Source organism: Acartia tonsa, chromosome 3 (assembly GCF_053477335.1).
Source record: "Acartia tonsa isolate MP-2025a chromosome 3, ASM5347733v1, whole genome shotgun sequence".
In the NCBI taxonomy this organism is placed as follows: Eukaryota; Metazoa; Arthropoda; class Copepoda; order Calanoida; family Acartiidae; genus Acartia; species Acartia tonsa.
Genome location: NC_137262.1, coordinates 58,925,407 through 58,945,153, shown reverse-complemented (window position 1 = coordinate 58,945,153; position 19,747 = coordinate 58,925,407). Strand labels below are relative to the sequence as shown.

General features: G+C 33.4%; 2 protein-coding genes across 5 annotated transcripts; both read right to left on the bottom strand.

Moving 5' to 3' along the window:
* Positions 1-7,637: 7,637 nt before the first annotated feature.
* Positions 7,638-15,727, bottom strand: LOC145314693 (uncharacterized). Of its 3 annotated transcripts, XR_013877846.1 has the most exons (7): positions 15,655-15,723; positions 15,164-15,238; positions 14,405-14,987; positions 13,941-14,080; positions 11,232-11,281; positions 9,425-10,964; positions 7,638-9,092 (listed from the first exon to the last, which is right to left on the bottom strand). XR_013877846.1 is itself a non-coding variant. In XM_080154710.1 (6 exons), the coding sequence occupies exons 3-6, from the start codon at positions 14,926-14,928 to the stop codon at positions 9,486-9,488; spliced, it is 2,193 nt and encodes a 730-aa protein (XP_080010836.1). In that variant the 5' UTR covers positions 14,929-14,987; positions 15,164-15,238; positions 15,655-15,723; the 3' UTR covers positions 7,638-9,485. The 3 variants fall into 3 exon arrangements, 2 of the variants coding, with proteins under 2 accessions (XP_080010836.1, XP_080010837.1); XM_080154710.1 differs by having other exon boundaries at positions 7,638-10,964; XM_080154711.1 differs by lacking the exon at positions 15,164-15,238 and having other exon boundaries at positions 7,638-10,964; positions 15,655-15,727.
* Positions 15,725-19,400, bottom strand: LOC145314704 (uncharacterized). 2 transcript variants are annotated; one of them, XM_080154726.1, is made up of 4 exons: positions 19,296-19,400; positions 18,957-19,045; positions 18,137-18,218; positions 15,725-17,847 (listed from the first exon to the last, which is right to left on the bottom strand). In XM_080154726.1, the coding sequence occupies exon 4, from the start codon at positions 17,801-17,803 to the stop codon at positions 16,646-16,648; it is 1,158 nt and encodes a 385-aa protein (XP_080010852.1). In that variant the 5' UTR covers positions 17,804-17,847; positions 18,137-18,218; positions 18,957-19,045; positions 19,296-19,400; the 3' UTR covers positions 15,725-16,645. The 2 variants fall into 2 exon arrangements, with proteins under 2 accessions (XP_080010852.1, XP_080010851.1); XM_080154725.1 differs by lacking the exon at positions 18,137-18,218.
* Between the last annotated feature and the right edge of the window lie 347 nt (positions 19,401-19,747).

Genomic DNA, 19,747 nt, shown 5'->3' with positions numbered 1-19,747 from the left:
AGAGGTTTTATTTAGTGATTAGAGAAGTTATTTTCCTAGGTATTAATGTATTAGATATTTACCATTATTTTGTTTGATGCTTAGTACATTTAAAATCTTGAACCTTTTGATAATAACTTGTAATTCCATCTTAATTTTACAGAATTATTTACATTTTTTTGGATAGAACTTATCTAAGAAATGTAATAATTGCCGCCAGAATCTTTATTTATTATAATCCCCCCCCCCCTTCACAGAAACATTTCCTAACTCAGCTTCTGATCATAAGTAGGAGGAGTCTAGGTTTAGCATCAGAATGGGCAAAGAATAATTTGCACTTTAATATTAATGAATATAACTATTGTTTATGATTTTTAGGTTCATGATAGAATCAACATCAATCAGTAACTAACTTATACAGTGAACAGAGAGAAATCCATTATACAGATCTACTTTATATTATAAAATATATATAAGGGGGGGGGGCGTAATGACATAAGCTCTTAAACCGTGAGCAAAATGGTCTAAATATTGAGCTAGACCCTTCAAACTTGGTATATAAGCCTAGTCCTATAGGTATTACATCTAAATGGCAAAAAAATCCAAAAATTTTTATTTTTAGGTTAGGTTAGGTAAGAAAAACCCTGCGGAAATGGGGTTTTTAGGCTTTTTTTGGTCTATTTTGATGTGGAAACTTGCCTTAAATTGTTTTTTCTTAGGGTTTTTAACTTAAATACACTGTATCTATTCATATGGACATTATTTAAGATGATTCAGCAAGTCGGGGACCGACCCCAGGGGGCTAGGTGGGTGGCCCGCAGGGGTTAAGTTCATTTTTCCCAATATATTTGTTGTGATACATCAAATTATAGGTTTTTTAGGTCAAGGAACTCAAATTCAGAGCTAAAATAAGCATTAGACTAATCTGAAGCTAGCCCCAGCGGGCTAGGTTGGTGGCCCGCAGGGGTTAAGTGCATTTTTTCTAATATATATCTTGTTATATATCAAACTATAGGTTTTTTAGGTCAAGAAACTCAAATTCTGAGCGAAAATTAGCATTAGACTGACCTGAAGCTAACCCCCCGGGCTAGGTTGGTTTTCTGCAAGGCTTAAGAGCATTTACCTAACCTAACCTAAAAACTTCCTTATATTTTTACAGGTTTCTTTCTTGAATAAACTGTGTCTATTAATGAAGACTTTATTTAAGATGATCCAGCAAGTCGGGGACCAACCCCAGCGGGCTAGGTGGGTGGCCCGCAGGGGTTAAGTGCATTTTCCCCAATATATATGATGTGATACATCAAATGATATGTTTTTTAGGTCAAAGAACTCAAATTCAGAGCTAAAATAAGCATTAGAATAATCTGAAGCTAACCCCAGCGGGCTAGCTGGGTTGCCCACAGGGCTTAAGTGCATTTTACCTAAGCTAACCTAGAAACTTACATTTATTATTTTTTTTAGGTTTTTTTTCTAGAATAAACTGTCCATTCATTAGGACCTTATGAATAAAATGTGTCTATTAATGAAGACTTTATTTAAGATGATCCAGCAAGTCGGGGACCGACCCCATCGGGCTAGGTGGGTGGCCTGCAAGTCTTAAGTGCATTTTACCTAACCTAACCTAGAACCTTACTTGTTTTTTATGGTTTTTTTCTGGAATAAACTGTGTCTATTTATTAGAACATTATTTAAGATTTAAGACCCCAGCAGGCTAGGTGCGTGGCCCGCAGGGGTTAAGTGCATTTTTAGTTGTCATACATAAAATTATAGGTTTTTTAGATCCAGAAATTAAAGGGGTAGTTTCACAAAATGCATTTGAACTTAATTTAGTGAACTGCATATTTTTTCCTGGTTAATTGGTTAAACTACATTTATATGGCATATATTTGACATAAAAAACCTATAATTTAATGTATGACAACACATACTTTAGAAAAAATGCACTACACCCCTGTGGGCCACCCACCTAGCCCGCTGGGGTCGGTCCCCAACTTGCTGGATTATCTAAAATAATGTCCTCATTAATAGACACAGTTTATTCAAGGAAAAAAACAAAAAAGAATAAGTCAGTTTCTAGGTTAGGTTAGGTAAAATGCACATAAGCCCTGTGGAAAATCTACCTAGCCCGCAGGGGTTAGCTTCAGGTAAGTCTTATGCCAATTTTAGCTCTGAATTTGAGTTTCTTGACCTTAAAAACCTTTATTTTGATATATAACAAGATCTATATTGGAAATAATGCATTTAACCCCTGTGGGCCACCAACCTTGCCCGCTGGGGCTAGTTTCAGATTTGTCTTATGCTAATTCTAGCTCTGAATTTGAGTTAACTGACCTAAAAAAACTTATAATTGAATGTATCGCAACATATATATTGGAAAAAATGCACTTAACCCCTGCGGGCCACCCACCTAGCCCGCTGGGGTTGGTCCCCGACTTGCTAGATCATCTTAAATAAAGTCCTCATTAATAGACACAGTTTATTCAAGAAAAAAACCTGTGAAAATATAAGTAAGTTTCTAGGTTAGGTTAGGTAAATTCTCTTAAGCCCTGCAGAAAACCAACCTAGCCCGGGGGGGTTAGCTTCAGGTCAGTCTAATGCTAATTTTCGCTCAGAATTTGAGTTTCTTGACCTAAAAAACCTATAGTTTGATATATAACAAGATATATATTAGAAAAAATGCACTTAACCCCTGCGGGCCACCAACCTAGCCCGCTGGGGCTAGCTTCAGATTAGTCTAATGCTTATTTTAGCTCTGAATTTGAGTTCCTTGACCTAAAAAACCTATAATTTGATGTATCACAACAAATATATTGGGAAAAATGAACTTAACCCCTGCGGGCCACCCACCTAGCCCCCTGGGGTCGGTCCCCGACTTGCTGAATCATCTTAAATAATGTCCATTTGAATAGATACAGTGTATTTAAGTTAAAACCCTAAGAAAAAAACAATTTAAGGCAAGTTTCCACATCAAAATAGACCAAAAAAGCCTAAAAACCCCATTTCCGCAGGGTTTTTCTTACCTAACCTAACCTAAAAATAAAAATTTTTGGATTTTTTTGCCATTTAGATGTAATACCTATAGGACTAGGCTTATATACCAAGTTTGAAGGGTCTAGCTCAATATTTAGACCATTTTGCTCACGGTTTAAGAGCTTATGTCATTACGCCCCCCCCCCCCCCCCCTTTGTATGTAAGGGGGGGAGGGGAGATTTTACACTTATAGGAAATGAAATTTCAGTATCAAATTTTGCCTTGGACGTTTGGGCTTGTTTTTATAGTTATCAATTTATATCTTTTTGTAAGTATGAAAGTATGCATTCTGGTGAGAAGCCATTCTCATGTAAACTTTGTGACAAACATTATACCTGTATTTCAACCCTATCAAGACATAAAAAATCCCCTGGACATTTAGAAATGATGAAAAGCTGTAGTAACTTAGTTCACCCTTCAATATCTTTTAGTTTCATCAAATGTGAAGAAGTTTATATCAAAGAAGAAATTAAAGAAGAAGGAATATTTGAAGAGGATCCTCTCTCTATTGAAATGTAAATGAATGATAGTGTTGTAAATAATTTTATCAGAGAATTATAAATATTATCTTACTTTCTGATATAAAAATTTAAACATACAACATAATTTAATATCCAATCAAAAAAATATCCCCAACATCTTTACTTTATCATATTACTAAAAGCCCCTTGCCTATAAGGGACTTTTTTCTCAGTTTCCAGCCGTTTATGAGATATATACATACATACAGAAAGACATCCTATTAGTTTATAAATAAGTTTGAATTTAAGCTAAGAATTTAATTAATTGAAAATTACAAATATTTTGTTTTTAATTTGACAACATATTTCCATAATATACAATAAATAATATACGTCATGGTCAGCTCTCTTTATTATTTAGGCAAGTTAGTATTGTATATACGCAGCTTTGCATCAAGTTTATATACTATGTTAGTGGCCACGCCACTAGAAGTATCTATGTAGCATATATTTAATGATAATTTTTGGTGTGGTTAATCACTTTTCTACTGAAATTAATAAACACCTTCACTGCACCTAAAAGTTATATCGGTCCAGCAGTTCTTGAGATTTTTCGGTACAAATGGTCATAATAGTTTACATGATAATATGAAGATTAGACCTGTTACTCCAAATACACTTTTTCGACTTTTATTCTTCTGCTGACCTAAAAAGTTGCTTTTGGGGCCTAGAAATACATGTACAAAATTTTATCTCTCTATCTGTACTGGCTACCTAGCGCCGAGCCCTGGCGATGTCTGTTTTTTTTTAAACATTTTCCAGCATTTTTTTTTTGAAAACTGACCGGCGCTAGTGTATACTTTGCAGGCTGGCCACAAACATACTATTTCCACTATTTTTGCATACTATGCAAACTATTCCAAAAAAAATATGCTATTTCCACTATTGTCCAAAATTGCATACTATTTCCACTATTTCTTTGGATTTCAGATAAATCTTCAATTTTTAGGTAACTAAAACAAACTGATTTTTTTGATCATGAAAAGAAAGCCAAGTAGCAGGTTTCATCGCATTTTCACAGTATCTTTTCTCCTATTTCTAGTCCCTGCGGGGGGCTCTAACCTTGCGGGGCAATCATTAACACTTACCTAACCTAAAATAACCTATCAAATGCTACTGTGAAAATACGGCAAAATCGCTACTTTGTTTTCAATTTTTTTTAGAAATGTTTCCAGAAGAAAGTAGTCTTTCAGTTCAGATTGTTGTACCTTTATTGAAAGTTATTGGTATTTCTACATTCAATGTAAAGATTTTTTATTGAAAGATACCAAAACTTGGGGTAATTAGTGACACAACTAAAAAGATTTCACCCAATTATCTCTAAAACTAAGGGAGTAGCACCCAAAATAAAATTGCTGGTATGTCGTGTCACGTGTGACGAGTCACCACATTTCTCCCCCCCCCCCCTTTTGCAATTAGATGATAGGGTTGATTTATCAATTACATAACACTTGTTGCTTCGCCCCTCGCCTCAGGAAAATAGCTTAAAACTAACCAAGTTTTTTTATGAGCTTAGCTGAAAAGTATAACCGATTAGGACCAACATACTTTTGGCTTTAAAAAAACAAACTTACCTACTACTTATATTATAGGATAAAATTAAACTAAAAATAATCGTTCATAAAATTGTGGCTAATCTTCCTTTGAATCATAATTAAATCATACTGACAATAATTATAAAGTATCTAACGGTTTCGGACATAATATAATGCAGTTTGAAAACAATAGGACAACTTTAACATACCTAAATTATCGTCAAGAGCTATCCGTTACGTACGGACGGACATACATGAGAACCTATTTATAGAAAAGCAGCACTTAAAAAAACTCCCAGCTGTAGTAAAGGTAAACAATATACTGAAACTGAACATAACCTGTCGCGACAATATATTGACGTAAAAAGTATAAATTGAACATACACAACTTGAAATAGCGCAGCTACTGTCTATATGAAAAATGTTAAAAATGCTACGTACTTTCTAATCATAGATAGGCTGGTTTTAACAATTTAGAATCAATTGTATACTATTAGAATGTGTCGATCTACTTTAAATAAATATGCCATATCTAGTATATCAGTTTTATTTCAGTATTCAGTGTATTTACTTTTGGACCGGATTGTCCTATATATGAACAACAAGGATGACAACATCCATAAGTAGCGAAGCACAAACAAATAAATAAGAATTTAGATATTAGTTATTTAAAGCATGTATATTAGGAAAAAATCACGAAACCTTTTCAGCATTTGTTTTTAATTTCTTAATATTTATATTTCAGTACTATGACTAACAGACTGACGGTCAAAGTAAATTACACACTGGATGCTTAAACCAACGGGAAATTTAATTTTGATATATTTAACTACAAAAATTTTTAAAAACTGACCATTAACACCAAAGATAGGAGGAAAAATGTGAAAAATATAAAAATAGCCAAAAACCTGCAAAAAGGCAGTCTGACCACTATTGATGTTTTCTTGAAACGACAGGAAATTTAATTTTGATATATATAACTGAAAAACTTCGGAAATCGGGCCATAAACACCAAAGGTATGGAGAAAAATGTGAAAAATACAAAAAAGCCTAAAACCTGCTTAAAGGCAGTCTGACCGTCATAGTTGTTTTCTTGAAACGACAGGAAATTTAATTTTGATACTATAACTGAAAAATTTTTGGAAATCGGACCATAAACACCAAAGATATGGAGAAAAATGGGAAAATACAAAAATAGCCTAAAACCTGCTAAAAAGCGGTCCTACCACCATTGATGTTTTATAATTAACTAGCGGCTACGCCCCTAGAGGCCTCTAGGGGCACTTGAGGAGGAGAGAGTCAAATTTAATAATTCAATTTCTTATTTTAGATTTTAAAATAAAAAGTAAAAAAAATTACGTTTGATGTTTGTTTTTCGTTGAACTCTCTTTCTAAAATTGAGAAATTTAAAAAAATTTAATTTCTCTAAGGAGGGTGGTAGTACCCTCCCCCAAAATAGTTATAAACCTTCCCGGGACCTATGAGAAGCTACCCTGTTAAGGAGAACCCGATCGGTTCAGCGGTTAGCGAGATCCTTCGGTACAGACAAACACGCAAACACACAAACATCCTGTTACTTTATTATAAGGATTGTGCTCCTTAATAATGGGAATGTTGTCTAAAAATTTCAGCCTTTTATCTTTTATAGGAGCCGAGAAAATCACGTTTCCCCCGAACTAAGACATATGGACAGACGGACATTTCAAATTACTGATAGCTAACCAACATTTTAAGGCCCTATAGTGTTTTAAATGCTTGCTATTTCATACTATTTTGTTTAAAATGCATACTATTTCATACTATTTTTAAAAAATTTGCATACTATTTTTAAAAATTTTACATACTATTGCATACTATTTACTTTTTTTTTGCATACTATTTTATGCTATTTTGAAAAAAAGTCTGTGGCCACCCTGACTTTGACAAAAGATTTTATGGATATCATATGTTTGGCCTTATATCTTTAAGTTGGAATATGCAGAAGAGCGTCGACTATTTGCCTCCCACTTTAAGTGCCCCTGGAGGCTTCTAGGGGCGAAGCAGCTGGTATCATACAATATAATAAATAATAGCGATACTGCTTGGGAGGGTGTCGGGTTAGGATTATATAGCGTCATATTTGAGAAATAAAAAATATATTGGTGCTGTCTGGCAGTAAGGCTCAAAAACAGGCATTACCATGTACAATTAGGACCTCCAGGCTAAAGTGGGCAGTGCAGGGGGATGCTAAACAAAAAGTAGTTTATACCCAGAAAAGCTTAAGTTCAAAATATCTGCATGGTCATCAATCGGTTCCAGAGAAAACTAAGGTTAGGTAAATTTCTAGGGTTTTGAGCCCCGGAGGAGGAAAATAAACCTACCAAGAATTACACATGCTAAGTTTCATAACGAAATTCGAATTCTAAGAGCCATTTGCGCATTGATTACGAGATGATAACATTAACCCCCCCCCCCCTCTTTTTCTATTCATCTGATTTTAAAAAATAATGATTCTTACGACAACATGGTCCAAAATATTATAAGTAAAATATCATTTCTTTTATAAAATTAGTTAATAGATTAGAATAACAAAGAATTTAAGAAATTTTTATTCACAAAATCAACAGAATAAATAATACTAATTACATAATTGTTAAATGAGTTAATTTTATTTTTATATTTCCCAACTTAAGTATGGGCTTTACCCCCTCCCATCGTAAAACATTTTGTTTTAATAAGAAAAAATTCAATTTCATTAATTTTAAAAAAAATAAATAATGTTTATGTTATATAGTTTTAAAAAATACTTTATAATTCCTTATTCAAAAAGCCCACAAGACGACCTTTTCTTCACACAAACTAGCTTGAAAATTCTCTTTCCGCTTTGTATACCAAAATGTGCTTTTTTACCATCCCATATACCTTTTTAGTAACGTATATATCTTCAAGCCTATAACATTTAGGAGCGTAGCTGCTCTATGTTTCTCAGATTTTGTTGATAACAATAAACAGTAAGTCTTTCTTTATTAAAACTGAACTTATACGTTTGGATTTAAGATATTTAATTTAAACATTTTGTCTCAATTATGATTATTAATTTATGTATGTAATTTCAGGATTTGAACTGTTTGAATACCTAGACCAATAAAGATGGGATATATCGGCAATTTCTGCTTATCATTTTTTCAAAGCAAAGCATCTCTACAAGTAACTACCAAAACACATTTATTGATATTTTGTATCTCCTTAATAAAAAGCTTGGACGTTTTTGCTCAAAAAAGGGGACTATCCACGAACAAGAGCAAGTGATTCTAAGCATCTTCCAGCATTGATCCATAGCATAGTGAATAAACTAGGTTTATGTTTAATATTTGGTTTAACGGCTAAATAGTTAGGTTTATATGGAAAAAACTTTGAAATGTTAAGCATTTTTGGGTGCAATATGATCAAATGTTTTGTTAAGTTCAAACTGTTGTTTTAAAGCTTTGACACAAAAGTATATTATTTTGATTAAAAATGTATATATTAGGAATAGGGTTGGTAGCTTGTAAAATTTTAAACAGTTTAATTAATGTGCTTTTGCAATTTACAGCATTTGATGCTTTTATTTTATTTTGTACAAAGCATTTGATTATATTGCATCAAAAAATGCTTTACATTTTAAAGTTTTTTTTCCGTTTTTTTGGTTTATGTTTAAACCAAATATTAAACATAAACCTATTGCATTATATTCACTAAAAAAAAAAAAAACTATAGATCAATGCTGGAAGGTGCTTAGAATCACTTGCTCTTGTTCGTGGATAGTCCCTTTTAAAATTATACATACAATTTATTTACAATAATGTCATTCACACTTATATTTACTTTAATTATTTACAAATACAATTATAACTAGGATCAAAAATAATTTTCAAATAATATCGGTTTAAAAGATTTACCTACCTACTTTAGCAGCAGGTTAAAATAAAGCAATTTAATTAAAAGAGAATAGTATTCGTTTTTTAGTTTTCATAATTTAATAAAATTATAAAGAATTATTTTGCATTTACTAAAAATAAATATTGGAAGGGCAAGGGAGTTCCTGATACCATCATTTCGTAATCAGTGAGCACTTGGCAGAGAACTGACGATCTGAATTTTCTATGGAAATTGGCATGGGTGGGATTGCCTTACATGGTCTTTTCCTCCCAAAAAGAAGAAAATTTTGAATAACTAGTGGACAAATAATCTGATTTTGGGAGTCCTACGGCTAATCTGTATAGTGTATACCTATATAAGCTGCAGAAAATTCGATTCCGATCATCAGATAAAATTACTTAATGTTTAACAGAAAGTTTAATAAACCTTCCCCAACCCTTCCTACTTTAGCTATATACCTACATAAGTTTTAGCTTTTGTATTTACATTTTTTGTTTTGTTAGTTTTCATTGGATGTGTTTTTCTAACTAATCTCATTTTCGTCCCCTTCATTTATAATTTCTTTTTTAATATTTGCTTCAGTATTTTCAAGCTTTTCAGAATCCTCTACAGCATCAAAGTTTCCATCTTTTGCATCATCCATGTTGCTTTCTTTAGCCACTCCATTTTCTTTGTCCACAATAACATTCTTAACAAAATCATCTTCAACTTTTTCCTGATTGTTTGACTCACTAATAATGCTACCATCCTCTTCATTTAGAATTTCTTTCTTAATATTATCTTTGTTATCGACTAATGCACCAGCCTTTTCATTTTCCTCCATGTACATTTCATCAGGATTTAAGTTAACAACCATATCTTCCTTTGTATCATCATCAGAATTATCTTCCAAGTCAGGTTCTTCTTTGATCTTTTGCAGGAGTAGTAGCGCCTCTGGAGTAAGTTGATTAACATCAAACAATGGTTCTTCTTTCATTTGTTTAATATGTTCTCGCAACACTTTCTTCAGCTTTCTCTCTTTAGCCGCTCTCAATTTCTTTTTTCTTTCTGCTTTCTCCATTTTTCTTAACTCCATCTCTTCTTTCTTTGCTAGTTTTTTGTCATGTTCACCTGTTTCTATAGTCTTCATGTGATAAGCCCAAGTTGCTCTAAAGCTGAAACCCATTCCACATAGGTTGCAGGAGTAAGGCTTCTCTCCTGTATGAATCCTTTTGTGGGCTTTCAATTCTGAATTTCTTTTAAATATTTTGTTACAATAATCACATGAAACAAGATTTTCTCCGGTATGATTCTTGGTATGCCTATCTAAATCACCCTTCAATCTAAATGTTTTATCACATTGATCACATGGGAATGGTTTTTCGCCGGTATGGATCATCTTGTGATTGTGCAGGGTATGTGAATGTGAAAATGCCTTTTCACAAATGTCACAGGCGTATGGCTTTTCGCCTGTATGTATTCTTTTGTGCTTTTTTAATGCACTTTGATTCGTGAAAGGCTTTGAACACACGTCACAGGAGTAAGGCATTTCTCCGGTGTGTGATCGTTGATGGATTGTTAGGTAGCTGCTTTGAGTAAAGCTTTTTCCACACTCATTACAATGATAGGATCTGTTTCCTTCGTGTACATTCTTGTGTTTGTTAAGATCACTAGTGGAGATAAATCTCTTTTCACACAAATCACATGGAAAGGGTTTTTCCCCTGTATGGGTCCTCATGTGCACAGTTAAAGTCCCCTTGTTGGTGTATTCTTTATTGCAAACCTCACACGTAACTGGCGGTAGTTTCTTTGGTGGTGCCTTTGGCGGTCTTTTCAATCCTTCGTGCACAAACTTTGAGTGTTTCTTAAGATCACTGGTGGATATAAATCTCTTTTCACACTGATCACATGGATATGGCTTCTCGCCAGTGTGGGTCCTTATGTGAATAGTTAAAGTCCAGTTGTTAGAATATTCTTTATGGCAAATGTCACAAGTAACCTTTTCTTTTACACCAGAAGACACCTAAACAAATAAAATAAATTAGTTTATGCACCCTTAACATCTAGAATGGAAGGGGCTGTGATTTGTATTTCCTTTTTTGTCATTGGAGTAATTTCAATACTTGAATAATAAACTTAATGATTGTACGACAAACTCTAATAAATAATAACAAAACCTGCATGCCAAGACTTAAATATGAAAATGAATTGTCCTGTTGCTTATTTGAAGTTTCAAACAGACAAACATAAAAACCTTACTATACTTAAAGAACATATTTGATAGATATACCTTCTTCTTTTTGAGTTCTACAGTATCTGAAGATTCGCCCACAGATGACCCTAAAGATAAAAGAAGCTGAATTATTTAAACCTTTATTTACAAAAATAAACAAAAATAGTTTTTATGTATACTAAGGGGGGGGGGGTAGATATACCACACTTTTCTGGGATCTTGCTGGGTCAAGTATCAACTGTTGGGAATATCAAAGGATGACTCCATGCAAAATTTGAGCCGGATCCGGCCAAAACCGGCCGTGAATTTTATGAAAAACCGGTTTTTTCCGGTTTTTAGGGGGTATCTGTAAATCGATTCAGCTGGAGCAAAACCGGTTAGAGGTACAAAAAATTTTACTTCACATGAAATTTAGCCAATGCAATTGCCTACAAAAATGTACTTCATCATCAACTTGATTGGACAGCTCTTTCCCCTCCTAAATGTCCATTAAAACCTCGGAAACGGCAAAAATCGCCAAAAATCACGTCTTCGGCGGCAAATAACGGCTAAACGGTCAGCCGGAGGCGAATGAAACATAAATAAAGAAATGTCTGCCTCAAAAAGTTGTTCAACATCAAAGAGATGCTTGAAGTCTCTAAAACGACTCCTTCCCCTCTTTTAAGGGGAAAAACTGAAAAAACGTAATTTTCAAAAGTATGCCCACTTCGTGGGTGTGGGGGGCACTGAACCCGTCACCCCAGGGTCACCAAATATAAAGTCTAGGCGGCCCACAATGCTGAATTTTCACCAAGTGAAAGTCTTGTGTCATTATCTCTGATAAGAAAAAAGTTATTAATTAATTAAAATTTCAAATTGTGATTTTTTGATGGATTTCTTTGATGAAATGACAGGCTGGTCAATTTTTAGGCCATTTTTTGCTGTTTTCGGCCCGCCACGCCCAAACGGTTTGAGATAATCTCACGGGACCTTTTGCCTGACCTAAGCCTGGTTATTTGTAAGGTCTAAGAAAAAAAAATCCCGGATTGGATGAAGCACTACGTCGCTGCGTGCCGTCAAAAATCGCTGGTCAGCTCATTTTGCCCCCTCAAACCCTCACCTCGTGCCATTTTTCTGTGTAAAGATTATAATTATAATCTTTTGCGTAAGTCTGTTTTTTTTTCCTAGACCTCACAAATAACCAGACTTAGGTTGGGCAAAAGGTCCCGTGAGATTATCTCAAACCGTTTGGGCGTGGCGGCCCAAAAACCGCAAAAAATTAATTTGAAATTTTAATTAATTAATAACTTTTTTCTCATAAGAGATAATGACACAAGACTTTCACTTGGTGAAAATTCAGCATTGTGGGCCGCCTAGACTTTATATTAATTAAAATTTCCAATTGTGATTTTTTGATGGATTTCTTTGATGAAGTACATTTTTGTAGGCAATTGCATTGGCTAAATTTCATGTGAAGTAAAATTTTTTGTACCTCTAACCGGTTTTGCTCCAGCTGAATCGATTTACAGATACCCCCTAAAAACCGGAAAAAACCGGTTTTTCATAAAATTCACGGCCGGTTTTGGTCGGATCCGGCTCAAATTTTGCATGGAGTCATCCTTTGATATTCCCAACAGTTGATACTTGACCCAGCAAGATCCCAGAAAAGTGTGGTATATCTAGGGGGGGGGGTGGGGGAAGTTCTGACACATTTGTGTAAACAGTGATTATAGGCTTTGTCTTTGGACTGAGAGGATAGGTTATTAGGGATAAAGTCATTCTTATATAATGAATTTCCCCCAGATTTAAGATTTTTTGGATAGGCCTCCAGGTTCTGGAGCTCCAGGCCTCCAGGTGGTCTCTCTACAGGTAAAAATAATTTTTTTTTTTTTTAAAGAGTTAGATGTCAGCTTATGAGACAAAATATGTATGTTTTTACTTCAAATATGTGAATAACAATCAAAAAGAAGCATATTTTGTTCTATAAGTTAACCTCTAACTCTTCAAAAAAAAAAATCTTATTTTTATTTTTTACCTGTACAGAGAACACCTGGAGGCAGGGGTGTATATTCTACATGGGATCCCCTGCTCAGGGGGGGGGGGGAAATAAAAAATAAGTGGTTGGAGGGAAAAAAAATGTAAAAATTAAGAAAACTGAAAACATTTTTTCTATTTCTCTCCTTTCCTTGGTGAAAAAAACTAAAAAAATGAGTGGTAGGAGGGATAAAATAATTAAAATATAGAGTTCTTTAAATATTTTTCCATTTTCCCCCCTACTTGGTAAGAAAAAACTAGGGGGGAAAAAAAATAAAAAAATTTGTAGCAGGGGAAAAAAAATAAATCTTGTGCAGAATATACACCCCTGCCTGGAGGCCTGGAGCTCCGGAACCTGGAGGCCTATCCAAAAAATCTTAAATCTGGGGGAAATTCATCATAAAAAGAATGATTTTATCCCAAATAACCTGTCCTCTCAGTCCAAAGATAAAGCCTATAATCACTGTTTGCGCAAATGTGTCAGAACTTCCCACCCCCTTACTCATTTCTTGAAAAAAAGATAACTGTTCTTTCGTTCACAGACAAACAAAAAGCTACTAGTTAGGACGAAATTATTTTTTTCCTAAAAAATTGAAATCAACTAAGATTTGCCAAATTTCAAAAGGCGTTACTGAAATACAAACACAACACTTTTTGGAGACCATTGTTTTAGAGGTCCACGAGGAAATAAATCAAAACTTTGAATTGGTGGAAAAGGAGAAAACTATTTGTCTTTTTAAAAAAAATTACTACCTGGTCCCTGTTTGTTACATTGAGACTCCCAAGAGTTATTAGTAGGTGGTGAAGACACAGTTGTATTAGAATTAGGAAGATTATTCATATAATTCTCAATACTTTTTTCTCCATAGTTATTTACTGATGTTCTTTCATTTCTAAAGTATAAAAATAACGTTTACAAACAATATTTAGCTATTGTTAATTTAAATGTTAAAAGTAATTAGATCAAGTAAAGAAAGCGTGCCAATGCAAAAAAAAGTAAGGCAGATCATACCAATACTTCGTCATGTAAATAATAGTCAGACAGCTAATGTTTCATCAGGTAAACAAGTAATTTTTTCGCGGTTTCATCCCCCCCCCCCCCCTCCCTTAACAGAGTGTCTAGTGACATTGTAGTACATCTATGAGATTTTGTTGTAAAAGGATTTTAATTCCTTCCTTTTTAACATTCGAGTCACGCCTTTGCTTTAAAGACTTACCTCATAGGTATATTTCCTAAGACGAAATCTAATAAGGATGCAGATTGTTGTTGGGCTTGTTCATTAGGATATGCTGTATTATGGGCCGGTTTTGCTACATATTGAAAAGCATCGCGTGGCTGTGCAGCATGTGGCGATGCATCTCTGGACTGTGCAGCATATATCGATGCATCTCTGGACTGTGTAGCATATAGCGATGTATCTCTGGACTGTGCAGCATATAGCGATGCATCTCTGGACTGTGCGGCAAATAACGATGCATCTCTGGACTGTGCAGCAAATAACGATGCATCTCTGGACTGTGCAACATAATTTGATGCATCGCGGGCTTGTGCTGCATAGAATAGCAATGCCTCGCGTGATGGTGCACCATGGTATGCTTCACGCTGTTGTGGTGCAACATTGTAGGGGGCATCGCGGGGTGGGTCAACATAGGGCGATGCATAACGGTGGTGAGGAACGTAGAACGATGCGTCACGTAACGGTGCACCGTTGTATGGCTCATCGGGTGGTGCAGTATGCATGCTTTCCAGATTTATAAGTAGGAGGCAAGAGTTGTAGTGATATTATGCATTCTGAAGGCCTGAATATAAAGTAACCTTTAATATTTATTATGGACTAGTGTCTGTGCCCCCGAGCATCTAGGAACTCATAATTCGAAGGAAAGAGTGGGCTGGTTAATACATGATTGTAAAATACTCCATAACCCAAAGATCATTTAATTTTTTGTAAAATAAATATCAATTTAAGCTAACTAACCTACATCATGCCAAAACTTAGCATTTATTCTATTTACATGTTGAAAATTAGTTGCTGACTGGCTGACAAAATGATCTAAAACAAAAAAATAGTAACTGAAAAATCTTAGCAGGAGTTACCTATTCAAGATTTTAACAAACCCTAGGTGAACACAGACCACTGAAATAAACAAAATATTTTTGCACGTTTAAAAAGTAGCACGCTTATTGTTTTTACTTCAAAATTAAGAGTGGAGAAAATCCTCTGAAAACAGCCTAAAACCAACTTGAAAATGATGTACAAAGGTTTATAGAAAATAAAAATCCAGTTAAACTATTAAATTACAGAGATCTTTGGCAACAGAAATATAACCTTATTGCTTTATTTTACCAGATAAAGTTTTGACTAGGTAATAAAGAATTTTTCCAATATTTAATATATCATATAAATCAGAGCTATAAGTACCTTTATTCATTAAATGCCTTTTTAGAACTATCCCTTTGCACTTTTACCTGTAGAAATAGTAAGCTGTGTACTTCGTTTTTTCCTCTTGACTTTAATATTTTCTATACATTGTGACTATCTGAAAAAGAATACAAAATTACAAAAATATTATAGTTATAAACTAAAATGCATATTATCAAATGCATTTGACATCATACCAAAATATATCAAAGATAAACTATTCTACATACTAAGCGTTTTGGTCTTCAATCTTCATAAACATAAATATTTGAGTACATGTATGATGTACATTGCTGTCGATGATGATTAGCTAATTCATAATAGAAACAGGCTAAAATTTAGTATAATCTTAAAATATTATTATTTTCAAACATGAGAAATGTAGAAATGAAATGGAAAATTGGAAAAAGTAAGTTTAATGAATAACAACTACTATTGATGATTATTAAGTTTTTAATGATAGAAATAGCTTAATTTTAGTGTAATCTTATTGAATTGAGAAAAAGTATAAAAGGAATAAGTTTAATGTATCAAAACTAGCATTAGAATATTTCTAATACTGCGCGTGAAGCCTTTTACCTATTACAAATATATTACATGATTAAAAAGTGAAAATAAACAAAATGAAATTATGTCTAAGTAATAGATTAAATAATACAAATTTGTACTTGAAAGAAACAAAAAGTATGAAATATATGAATGGCAATCATGAAGCAATATTGTATGATACATACATGTGAAAAATTACAGCTAAAATGTAAAAAGCCAATTTGTAAAAGTTTTTTTTTATGAGTTGTTCAAAAACTTATTTCATCATCTTTGCTTTTGATAGTAAAATGAAAAAAAAATTCTAAAAGTTAATTTATAACCTTTTTAATAACTTGTTCCAATAAAAAAATATCTTTCCTTTGATGGCAACAAAAAAAACAGTGTATGATCCTTTAAAATGTAAAAACCTGAATATTATAAATAGCATTTCAAGTAGAAATATTGAAGAAAAATTAATTTCATTATATTTTTTACAACAAAGTAAAATATTTAGGCACTGTTTTCTGATGCTTTTTCTTCTCTCTTCTTCTTACAGGTTGGTTTGTGGAACTTCCAGTCAAGTTTCTGGCAAGCTTGGGTACAGTATACTACAAAATCACAAGCTTTGCACTTCTTCACTGCAGTTACTATACATACTGTACGCTCACATTCATTCTTCTTTTTAGAGCATGCCTCTCTCAACTTGACAGCAAACTCTAATGAGTACTTTGTCTCCATCTCATATCTAATCTTCATTGCCTCCTCATAATTCTCAGGCTTGGCATTGTAACTCAATAACAAATCAATTATACTCCAATGCTCTGGTAATGGAGCAAAGGAGGTACAAAATAATCTGAGAATACTTCCGTATTGAAAGCTATAATTTGGATTAGCCCCATATCTGAGAAGTAGTGATACAACCTTCTCAACATCATCATAAAAAAATTTGGAAGCATAATAAAGTGGTGTATTTCCAATTATGTCATGGGCATTTGGATCAGCACCAAGTTTCAGAAGTTTTTCCAAAATCTTGACCTGCTTGTTTTCATTATTTCCATTATACATCAATCTGATATCTCTTTTATTTTGTTCAGTAAGCCAGGCCATTTTTTCTATATATATCATTCTGTTACCAAAGACAGGAGCAAACAGAGGGCTGATCTGTGGATATCCCTCTCTTCTATTCAGTGTTTTCTTCAGATTATCTTCTGACAGTTTCTTGATATGTTCAATGAAATCTGAATAGTTACCAAAGAACATATGAAAGAAGAGATCGCTGTAATAACCGTGACCAACAGGATTATATTTGCTTCCTGGCAGATCTACATCAGGTATCAAAGTTTTCATAGCATAATATTCTGCTACAGATGAACACTGTTGAACAACTGGATTTTCATAACTTTCCTTTGGAGGATTCTCCCTTAAATCTTTGATGAGTTCAGCTGCTTTATTGGCACTCCAATATATGCTCATATATAATAAAATTGCAAATTTACTATCACTAATACTAATTTGTTTAATATCTTGTAATGAAAATGGAACATGTTCATCTTCAACTGGTTTGTGCTCCACATGAATTTGTTCCAGTTTAGAGTACAATTCTTCACAGGAACTAGAATTGAACAACTTTAACCAGTCAAAAATAACAGGATCTAATGCTGTTGCCATTGTTGATAAAGGATGGATGTTCTCCAAAACACAGTTCCAAATAACTGAAAAATAATTTTTTGTTAGCTGGCAGTTGATTAACAAAAGTAATCGTTATTTGAGAATAGATAAACTTGATAATAGTTTGCATAATCAATATTTCATTTACATGAATGATTTACTAATATGTAAACAAAAATAGGGTCAATACTTTTGTTATAAATACAGAGGAATTATCATAAATGAATTGAGACAATACAGTATACCTTAACAACTCTTTCAAAAGCTTTAAAAACGTGTTTTAATAAAATCCGACCTAAAAATGTTAAAGTAACAAAAAAAAATTTTCTTTACCCTATAATAGCAGTTTTGCCCCAAAAAGAGCACTTGAAGGAGTGGAGGAAGGGAAGGAGGGCTCCACTTTTAATGCATAATACTAAATCATATTGTTAGTTTATTAAATGGAGCTCCATCAAAACTAGAGTTGGCAATCCGAATTCAAAATCCACCCAGATTTTGGACCAAGTATCTGAATATGTAATCTGCATTTTTTTTAGTTTTAAAAAGACCTTTAAAAATATTGTTATAATCCGCAATCCACAATCCAAAATCCGAAAAAAATAAGAATCCACAATCCTCGGATTATTCAGCTTTTTATTTGGGCGGATTTTGATAAGAATCCCAATCCGGCCCAAAAATTGGGCGGATTGCTAACCCTAAAAAACTAATAGGACTAGGTATCCTTCTAATATTTCATTGCAATATTATTCAAAATCTCAAGATAAGGAAGATGTGAAGTGAATAACAATGGTCTGGGCAAGGGGGGGATGTTTGCATTTTTAGGACTTGATTATACAGATGCTTCGTTTATAACATTAATCGAAAAAAAAAGATTAATAGAATAGCTAAAACATTAAAAAAAATTTTGTTAAAAAAGGTTAAAAATCTACTTGTTTTAAATGGACATACGGACTTTCAGGTAACGCTAATGTGTTGCTACACTTCATAGGTTATAGAAATCATCATGTAAAGTTTTAAATCGATAGGACAATAAAACATGTCTAAATTAACAAAGCGCCCACTGTAACACGAAAAAAGCTGGCCGTTTAGGGAAAATGGACGGACCGACCCTGATTATACAAAAGCTTTGCTTTAAAAAACATATAAAAGTTACCTATGGAAGTTAAGAAGTTTGGATCAATTATCTCTCTCTGCTTAGCACCACTTGAACCTCAACTGACTGAAGATGAATGTAAAACAATCCTTAAATAAAAACTTAAATTACGTTTAAATAATATTCTTAATTCTGACCCAATCTTAATATAATCTCCACCCATTCTATGAGCCATGATGCTCAAAGTAGTGCGACTCCTCCCACTACAATGTATGCGGTCTAACTGTTCAGGAAAGGGATGGAATTTTATAAATCGCGTAAATTTGGCGGCAAATATGAATCATAGATATCTATCCCACTGCAAGTAGTCAATATGATAATATTATAATAAATGATCACCTGGTTTACAGTATAGCTGTTCAGATAATTCTTTTTAAAGGCGAAGCTTTTCTATGATTAGGGTCGGTCACCTAACAACTAACCCACTTAATCATTTTTAAACATAGCCTGAAAATACAATATGTATAATAACAAAACAATATTATTTTAAATTAATTACTAAACAAGAATAGTTTCTATGAAAACTGATGCCTTTTGGTTATGACAAAAAGATTAGGTACTGTCCTTTAATGAACAGACATACCAACACAATAGACCGTCTTGGAATTATTTTCCTGTATGGCTTTGAAACCGATTAATATCCGCTGGACTTTAACCGATTCTCAGCCATACTAAAAAATCATGCATAGCATTGTATTACAGACAATTTTCTACGAATATTAAAATAAAATCATACTTTTTTTTCCCAAAAAGACATAAATAATTAAATTACATACATAGCATATTAAAAA

Excerpts from the sequence above, each read along its gene's own strand:
- LOC145314704 (XM_080154726.1), bottom strand. The coding sequence starts at position 17,803 with ATGGCAACAGCATTAGATCCTGTTATTTTTGACTGGTTAAAGTTGTTC.
- LOC145314693 (XM_080154711.1), bottom strand. The coding sequence starts at position 14,928 with ATGCATACTGCACCACCCGATGAGCCATACAACGGTGCACCGTTACGT. Across the intron at positions 11,282-13,940 it reads ATGTAACAAACAGGGACCAG|GGTCATCTGTGGGCGAATCT; the intron begins GTAGTAATTTTT and ends TTTTATCTTTAG. Across the intron at positions 10,965-11,231 it reads TAGAACTCAAAAAGAAGAAG|GTGTCTTCTGGTGTAAAAGA; the intron begins GTATATCTATCA and ends TTATTTGTTTAG.